This window comes from Cavia porcellus, unplaced genomic scaffold (assembly GCF_034190915.1).
Source record: "Cavia porcellus strain 051 isolate PalLab524CR breed Dunkin Hartley unplaced genomic scaffold, mCavPor4.1 scaffold_8, whole genome shotgun sequence".
NCBI classification, from domain to species: domain Eukaryota; kingdom Metazoa; phylum Chordata; class Mammalia; order Rodentia; family Caviidae; genus Cavia; species Cavia porcellus.
This window is the reverse complement of record NW_026947491.1, coordinates 43,971,845-43,981,272: the sequence shown is the minus strand read 5'-3', so window position 1 is coordinate 43,981,272 and position 9,428 is coordinate 43,971,845. Positions and strand designations below refer to the sequence as shown.

Here is a 9,428-nt window from a genome sequence, read left to right as displayed (position 1 = left end):
AACAACCCAGAGATTAATCAGGACCAAGATGGTGATGTGCCATGACATCCCCCCAGAGAGCTGAGGCCGGGGGCAAATTACCCTATAACAGCAGGTTAATTAGATAAGACCCAAATTACATGAGCAAGGCATGCAAGCCCAGCAATTTGAAGGTTTCATGTTGTTTCAGAGGTGGGGAGGCCTGACATCTAGCTCAGCACAGAGAAAATGACTTCTTGCTCCCAGGCAAGCCAAACCCACGAATTAAGCTCTTGACTGCCCATCCTCAAGCCCAGTACCATGCACATATAAAGGCACCTGTCAGTCCTCCCTGCAGCCAGCAGAGCCTTTGTGGGATTTTGCCTTCCTTCTCTTGCACCTAAGCTCCATCTCCACCAGCACCATGAGCCGCCAGTTCACCTGCAAGCCAGGAGCTGTTGCCAAGGGAGGCTTCAGCGGCTGTTCTGCAGTGCTCTCTGGAGGCAGCTCATCCTCCTACCGTGCAGGGGGTAAAGGGTTGAATGGAGGCTTTGGCAGTAGGAGCCTCTACAGCCTGGGAGGTGCCCGGAGCATCTCCCTCAACGTGGCCAGTGGCAGCGGAAAGAGCGGCGGTTTTGGATTTGGCCGCAATCGGCCCAGTGGCTTTGCAGGCAGCATCTTCGGCAGCGTGGCTCTGGGGCCTGTGTGCCAGACCGTGTGCCCACCTGGAGGCATCCACCAGGTCACCGTCAATGAGAGCCTCCTGGCTCCCCTCAATGTGGAGCTTGACCCTGAGATCCAGAAAGTACGTGCCCAGGAGCGAGAGCAGATCAAGGCGCTGAACAACAAGTTTGCCTCCTTCATCGACAAGGTGGGTTTTGTAGGACCAGAGGAACCTGTAAACAGCTCCCCTTTCTCTTCTTGGAATATGAGTTTGTTAGAGTAGGGGGACTTGAGGTTAGATACAAGGACTTCTTGTGGACAAGGAAACTACTTTCTATCACTAGGGTCCTTGTAAGATTCTCTGTGTCCTCTTCCTAGAGAGATAATGAAGGTAGGCTTAATTCATACTGGCAGAGACTTATTAGGAAATCAGTCAGAAATCCAAAGTGAAGAGATCTGGTTTTTATTGTTGAACGCCAGTGTGGTGCCATTGTTAAATCCAGGGAACCTTAGACTGTATGCAGTGAAGACCAGTGAGAGAGAACCTGCCCCAGAATAGGTAGAGAAGCCTGACCTCTCATACATACTGGCCTTCTCTGCTAGTTACTCAGCTGGTGCATGAACAGCATTGTCATGTCATCACCTGTAGATTCCCTGGTGTCCCTGCCATGAGTCTTTCAACTGGTTAGGGATTTACTTGAGAGGCAGAAGAGTGCTGGGGGGAAGAGGCTTTCATAGCACTCTAAAGTCTGAATTAATCTCAGTCATGGCCTTAATACTGACCAGCTATATGGCTTTGTGAAATTAACTTATCTGAGCCTCTATTGCCTCATCTCTATATGGTGATAGTAATCTACCTTCTGGAGTTTATTAGGTTTAGAAAAGAAGAAGCATGTGAAGGTCTTGGCACAATGCATAACAACTACTAAATACTGGTGGTTCTTGTTACTATCTTTTTATCTCTAGAAGCCAGGGGAGGGGTGCTGAAAAGGAGAGGAATCATGAGTTTAGATGAGTGCAAGATCTTCTAACCAAGATAAACTCCCAGTCTGAGGTAGAGAAGAAATGATTGGTCCTACTTTATGAGTCAGCAAAGACAGGAGGCCAGTGTTGGCCCAAGGCTATTAGGAAGACAAGAAAAGAGGGCTAGATCTTCAGTCTCGTGCCTTCAGGGGAGGAGAGTACAGGGCTCTGTTGGTTCAGCCATGGTCAGGTATCATGGACAGATCAGTGCAGGACAAAGCCTGGCCCATGAGACGTCAGAGATGAGCTTGCCCCTGCAGCTCTGGCCTTCTTACCCAGAGGATAGCCTCCAGCCTTCTGCTCAGGCTCAGAGGCCAGGGATGTCTCTACAGATTCTTAGTCCTCCAGCCATGTCACATGTGGAAGATCAAGATGTTCTAAGGATATGGCCCAGGAAGAGGGAGTGGACTGACTTGGCTGCACTGGTCAGAACCTACAAAGAGGAGGATATCTGGGAGATGTGGCAAAAAAATGGACACAAAGACAGATTTGTTTACAGAGGTAGTCTGCCCAGAGGGATAGGGGAGGAGGTGAAAATCCTGGACTGTTTCTTAGTGATTTTAGTCTCAGGACAAGTACAATCCCTTAACCCCAGGTAGCTAGAGAAGACAGTGAATCTGTCGGCCATTCAAAAGGGTCCAGTGGTGCAAAAATATACTGTGGTTTACTTCATGCTCAAGGGCATGTATAAAGGCTTTGGGATCAGTTATATCAAACCAAGGGCTGGATGATCTGCTGGTGGATAATCCTGTCTCAATGCTGAATCTTACACAGTGTTCCCATGCTCTGTGTTTTCTGATTTTGGAGAACAAAACTTATTGAAAAGTCACCATATTCACATAGGTTTTAAAAGGTCACATTTTAGGCACTCTCCAAATCAGACAAGAGAGGTACACAAAGATTGGCCCCCTGGAGTGAACTTCCTGATTCAGTGGGAGCCCCTCACCATCTTCTGCACATGCCATGCCTGCTCTGGAGAAGTTGGACAGAAGAGGAAGGGAGAGGCTGTGAGCAAAATGGACTTTGGGCCTGGCACAGGAATTGAAAATATTCAAAAGTTCCAGACTCAGGCCTCATCATTTTTGACATGCCGTGTAACAGTCACATTTCTAAAAAGATGGACCTGGTTTGGCTCCACCATGGTGCTTCCAGGCAACCTCATCCCTTGCACTGGTTTGGCCATGGTGGCTATGGTAATTGGATGCATGAGGTACAGGAACACATGTGTGGTTCAGTTCTGGGCTCCATCACTTATTAAGTCTTGGAAAGAGGTGACACTTTTCCATGCCTGTTTTCTTTCCATTGAGCAGGGTTAATTTCTCCTGCTACATGCAGCTAGCTGTCTGAGAGGCTAGGGAAATCAGGAAGGCATAACATTTGCACAATGACCTTGATCCAGGTGCAACTATCTGGGGGCTCAACTGTAACTGGGCTCTGGGTTCCAGGTGCGCTTCCTGGAGCAGCAGAACCAGGTGCTGCAGACCAAGTGGGATCTGCTGCAGCAACTGGACCTGAACAACTGCAAGAACAACCTGGAGCCCATTCATGAAGGTTACATCAGCAACTTGCGGAAGCAGCTGGAGACGCTGTCTGGAGACAAAGTGAGGCTGGACTCAGAGCTGAGGAATGTGCGTGATGTGGTGGAGGACTACAAGAAGAGGTGAGTGAGGAGTCCACCCTGTTATTGGACACCTCTAAGGGACCCTCGCAGTTACTTCAGTTTAAAATTTCTGGAGAAGAGGAACAGTCACACTAAGTAGACTCATGCTAACAGGTCTGGGAGATGCTCCCTGCTCTTGACCTACTCACCTGTCACTCAGGACACATGTTCAGCTAGCTGAGAAGTGGTCAGAGGAATATCTCTGGCTCTTGGTGAGAGAAACCGTAGTTAAGTCTCTCACATTTAATAGAGCTTCTGAGTGAAGCACAGGTTCAGTCTGCTCACCTCCCAGACTAGCCTGGGAGTGACTGAGGACATATGTGGGGAACATTCCATCACATCTGATGCTTTCTTCAAGTTGGAAGGGGAAAAGGAAAACTCACTTCCTCTGAGATTTCCCAGGGGCCTCTCGCTCCACATACTTCTTTTTCATTCCCTAAGGAAGATCTTCAACAGTCCCTTTCTCTTGAACTTGATCCATGTCCCCAACCCTTCCTTGCCTGGATGGCCCCACTGCCCAGGGCTCTGTAGTCCCCAGTCCTTTGTGCCTCTCACTTGCATGCTGCTGCTCACTCTGAGAAACAAGGGCTTTGGTGAAAGGGCTGAGCCAATGGGTCCTGGCTTTTTCACAGGTATGAAGAGGAGATCAACAGACGGACCGCTGCAGAAAATGAATTTGTGCTGCTCAAGAAGGTGAGGGGAGAGCAGCCTTGAGTACAGGGACTGGCTGGTTCCAGGGACTGAGGGAACTAGTGTACTCTGCCACCAGTCCCACAGTGAGTGGATGCAGAAACAGTGAAGGAAAAAAAAATAGAAACAGTGAAGGAAGGCATAAATAGTGATGAAAGGCTTCCAAAGAGAAGCAATGAAAGGAACTTAACATGAAGGAGCTTCCTTGCATCCAGGGAACCTGGTTCAGACATCGCTGGGCTGTCTTTGATAGTAACCTGGGTAGAGCTGTCTTCTGAGAGGGGCATCCCATTGCTGGTGATAGAGCAGGTTCTCAGGATAAGCTAGAGGAAAGGGATTGGATTTTAGCTCCTCCATCTTCTTTGGCTGCACAAGGAAAAGAGGGTGTCTACTTCTCTGAGCAAGCTGACAAGGCTGGGGTAGATGCTACATTTCTGGTTCCACCACAAGTGACTGGGGTTTGCTTGGGCATCTTTTAGGATGTGGATGCTGCTTATGCCAATAAGGTGGAGTTGCAGGCCAAGGTGGACTCCATGGACGAGGAGATTAAGTTCTTGAAGGGTCTCTATGAAATTGTAAGTAAGAATCTTCAGTCTATTCTTCCAGGGGAAGCCAGCCAGTACTCTTTTGTGGGGCCTGGGAGAGACACAGAAGGCCTCCATCTCCTGTTTCAGCCCTGTGAGGCTCTTCAATCTCCAAGCTCTGAGTGAGAAGGGAGGGGGCAGGCCCCACTCCATGGCAGTGAGAATCTGTCTGAGACACAGCAAGAAACTTGTCCAGGGAGGTGACAGTTATGGGTTTCAGGCCAAGATTGGCATTACTAGAATTTGCTCATCTTTCTTGGGTGAGGTCATCAGCCTTTGACAATGGTCAAGCTGAGAGAACACCTCCATTTCCCTTGTAGGAGCTTTCTGAGATTCAGTCCCACATCAGTGACATGTCTGTCATCCTGTCCATGGACAACAACCGGAATCTGGACCTGGACAGCATCATTGATGAGGTCCGCACTCAGTATGAGGAGATTGCCCTGAAGAGCAAGGCTGAGGCTGAGGCTCTGTACCAGACCAAGGTGAGCAGAGCTGAGGCTGAACTGGGGATGATGCCAACTGGCATGTGGGCTGGGTTTCATGTACCAAAATAGAGGCAGTGTCCAGTTGAATGATCCCATGACATCAGCAACATGGAAGTTTCATGTACTCTCATGACTTATTCTCCATGTTCATCCATGGCTTTGTGTTTGGGGTCTCCAGTTCCAGGAGCTGCAGCTGGCAGCTGGCCGGCATGGAGATGACCTCAAAAACACCAAGAATGAGATCACAGAGCTCACCCGGCTGATCCAGAGGCTCCGCTCAGAGATTGAGAATGCCAAGAAACAGGTAAGGGAACTTGACTGGGACTAAGGGCAGGTGGAGAGGACTGCAAGGCAGATGAGTTGAAAGAAAGCCAGCCTGATACCTACCACAAGAGGAGAGGAGGCTAAGGAGATTACTCCTCACCCTAGCAGCAGGCTGTCTTTGGGGCACTTCCTTTCCTCCTCATGCCAAGCACCTTGAGTTTGAAGCACCCACTCTTTGGGATCCTCCTCTTGCCCCACAGAGTGGGCTGGCACCTTCTCTACAGCTGTGTGTTTGCCAGGCATTTGTGTTTTCTGATACATGTCATACTTTCTGAAATTTCACAGAACCTATCTCTCTCCTACCTCCATTAGACTGAAAGGGACAGTGAGCTGACTGTTTTATGCCTGCCTGGATTCTAGAACAGTACCTGCTCAGAGTAGCAATTTGATAAACATTTAATGTAATGATTGAGAAGGAGAAATGGGCTCAGGGAGAACCTGTTAAAGCATTCTAGGGATTTATTGGGGTCTACTCCCAGGAATATAGGAGACAGCCTTAGTGTTAGCAGGCAGGTACACAAGAGGGACATATATAATAAAATAGCAGTAGTGCCTATTGTTTTACCATATTTAATCCTCACAAAGACCCTAAGAGGCAACAGTTACCATCCTCATGGTTGGAGATGAGGAAACTGAGGATCAGTGGGTAAGTGAATTGCAGAACTGGGAAATGGTAGAGCTGTTTTTTGAACCAAGATCTTGACCTGGACACTGGTCCTTCTGTCCCATGTTGTCTCCAGTTTCCCATGGGCTTTACCACTTGGTAGTTCTGTGACCCTAAATAAGTCACTCATTTTCACCACACAGGAGGTAATGAGCTGAAGTTGTAAATGGAATGGACAGTACTGAGTTAATGTTGAGCATTCAACAAACACTTGGCAAATAACAGTTGCTCTTGGGGATTCTCCTTCCCATGCTCCTGGTTTGTGGGCCCACACACCTGGACAACTGTTGCCATTGCCCCTATCATGCCATAGCAAATGTCTCCTTTGGAATTTAACACACAAGAACAGAAACACGATCTTAGTGCTCGTTTCACTCTCTGGGCACAGAGTGGTTCAGTAAATGTCTCTGCACTGAACTGAAGTGATGCTCCATTGGCTCTGCTCTCGGGAGGGCAGGATGCATAATTTCTTATTACCACAAGCATCTGACCATGAGGTGTGGAGATAGAGCTCAGAAAGAACTTGTCAACCCCTTTAACCAGAGCAGTGACATTATGTGCATTGGGTGGGGGGAATGGGGGGCATTTCTGCCCTGGCATCTTAAAGGTTTGCATACAGATGAAGCCAGTGACTTCTTTCAGTTTTCTAACTTCTGTAATTCTTTATTCAGGCTTCTAACCTAGAAACAGCCATTGCTGATGCTGAGCAGCGAGGAGACAATGCACTCAAGGATGCCCGGGCCAAACTGGATGAGCTCGAGAGTGCCCTGCACCAGGCCAAGGATGAGCTGGCCCGGATGATGCGGGAATACCAGGAGCTCATGAGCTTAAAGCTGGCCCTGGACATGGAGATTGCCACCTACCGCAAGCTGCTGGAGAGCGAGGAATGCAGGTGGGCTGGCTGTGCTTAAACAGGAGGCCCCCAGCAGCATAGCAAGAACCAAATGAGAAAACGAAACCTATCCTTATCCAGAAAAAATAAATTGTTGGGGAGCGATGAGTGGTGGGCTGCAGACAATAATAATTGATGGTACCAGCCAGGAGTAGATATGAGTAGTCACTCTCACTGCGAGTGCATGTATCAACCCAGCCTCTGAGATGCTATGTGATATGTTTTGGCCTCCAAAACCTCATTCCTCTATTATGCTTCTTCCAACTTTCTTATCTGTCTAGGCTCCTTGGGAGCTTGTCAGAAATGTGTTGGGGCAGCTACTCTGTCTTCCCCAAAGAGATTAGGAGATGGAGAGGCTGGGTAATTAGGTCTGGTTTAGTGTTCCATGTGTACCACCTGGAAGATACTGTTTTACTGAGGTTGTTACCTTGTTACCCACAGAAATTCAAGAGTGGCCCCTAAAAGAAAGCTTGGAGTTTCTAGAGGTGTTCATTGGGATCAGAAACACTCATTGGGCTAGTGGGATAATATCTTTGAAGAGACTGTGGATTGGATAGCTACTGTGTCTTATTTTATCTCTCTCTTTAATAGGATGTCAGGCGAATATCCTTCCCCTGTCAGCATCTGTAAGTACTTGTGTGCTTTGATCTAAAATTGTAGAATCTGCAAGTGGGATGTGATCTTTGCTACACTCCAAGTATAGATGAGGGAATCTAAGAACTAGAGGAGGAAAAATTTTGCCTGGGATCACAAAGTGTCTTTGTCCTCAGCATCTCCTGTTCCCAAAGGGATAGATATTGACATTGGGATTGAGGAAACAAAGAATATTTTCTAAGAAAATGGGCCTGTGTGAGGCTTGAAAAGCTGAGTTTGCAAGTTGCAAAAAGACTTGGGTTTGGTAATTACAGAATGGAGGATCTCAGAGATCAATCAAGCCAAGCATCAAATCTTTGGGTTTCTCAGCAGGGCAAAAAGAGTTAGCCAGAACACTGTGGTTTGTGGGGGGGAAGCTTGTTCTAGGAAGAGGCTGGAGTCTGGGAGTTCAACAAAGAAGTTCCTATAAGGAGGACATGCATGGGTGTCCAGAAATTCAGTGGGTACCTGGATCAGGGAGATGGGCCTCTGAGCATTAATGGCATGACTCAGTCAGACTGGGTAAAAGTTGAAGAAGCTAAGGGTAGGATATGAGGAAAGATGTCTTTGGGCTATTCTCCCCAAGGGCCCACAAAGAACCCTATCTATCTTGGGGAAGGGAAACGAGTTTCATCTGTGCCTGAGTGAATTCTGACCCCAGCTTTCCCCTCACAGCTATCATCAGCAGCACCAGTGGCAGCAGTGGCTTACGTCCCAACACTGTCAGTGGTGGCTATGTAGCTAACAGCACCAGCTGCATCTCTGGTGTGTGCAGCGTCCGCGGTGGAGAAGGCAGGAACCGGAGCAGTGCCAGTGATTACAAGGATACTCTGGGGAAAGGCTCCAGCCCAAGCACCTCCTCCAAGAAAGGCAGTCGATAGAGAGGGCTGTCCATGCCCTTCCTTACCCTAGGACCCTAGCTCTGTACCCCATCCACACTAGCAGTCCCATCTCTACCCTGCTGGTCCTACCTGTGACCCCCTCCCTTTGGATGCCAACTCATTTCTCCTGTCTGGGTCTTCTGAGCCTGGACGGGTGCAGACCATTGTGCCTGGTGCAACACTTCCCAGCATACCCTATGGGATCACCTCCTTAGCTGTGGTCCCCTAGCCACATAGACAGCTCAACCCGGCTTCAGCTTGTCCTCTGCCAGCCCCGTCTCAGTCCTCATTTATGCTGCTGGGCTCCCAGGGCCTCAGACTGATGCCCCCCATATGCTGGACCTTCCCCTCAGCTCCTGCTTCTGCTGGGGGCTGGCATTATGTTAGAAGGAAGACTGAAGGACCTCTGGGCAAGAGTGACCCAGGCCCATCCCACCTTGACACAGCATCATGGCTCATTCTGAGTGGGACTAAGCACAGCTCTAAGTCTCTCTCTTCACTCTTCTGCACCCAGAAACTCAGAAGAGGGACACTGTTTACTTCCCCTGTGTTCTTCAAAACCCTACCTGTTGCATTCTCAATAAACAGCACGATCTCATGGCTTGGTCTCTGTGTATTAAAAGTGTGCATATGTACCAAAATTCAGATGCTCACATCAGCATGCACACACATGCACCACACAGATACACACACATGAACACATATGACACAAACATGACACACTCAAGTGCACCACTGGATACTGCCCATACAGCCAGTATTTCCAGCTCAGTTTTCTCTGTAGATCAGATGAACAAGCTCTGAGCACCTGTGACTGTATGGAGGGAGAGAGTCTTGTTGGGATAGCAGGCAATGGGGTGGGGAGCATAGTTAGGGATGCTGGGAAGGAGAAGAGGGAGACAAGAGAATGCACACAGCCTTGCTTTGTGGCTTTTGATGGACAGAAATGACCATGCTCCTGACAAGGA

The 9,428-nt window shown here is 48.6% G+C and overlaps 1 protein-coding gene across 1 annotated transcript; it reads left to right on the top strand.

The window, feature by feature from the left end:
- Positions 1 to 305: 305 nt before the first annotated feature.
- Positions 306 to 9,058, top strand: Krt71 (keratin 71). Its single transcript, XM_003476035.4, has 9 exons — positions 306 to 829; positions 3,090 to 3,304; positions 3,937 to 3,997; positions 4,474 to 4,569; positions 4,899 to 5,063; positions 5,245 to 5,370; positions 6,726 to 6,946; positions 7,538 to 7,572; positions 8,255 to 9,058. Exons 1-9 carry the CDS (start codon positions 383 to 385, stop codon positions 8,458 to 8,460), a joined length of 1,572 nt encoding a protein of 523 aa, XP_003476083.2. The 5' UTR covers positions 306 to 382; the 3' UTR covers positions 8,461 to 9,058.
- The last annotated feature ends 370 nt before the right edge of the window (positions 9,059 to 9,428 follow it).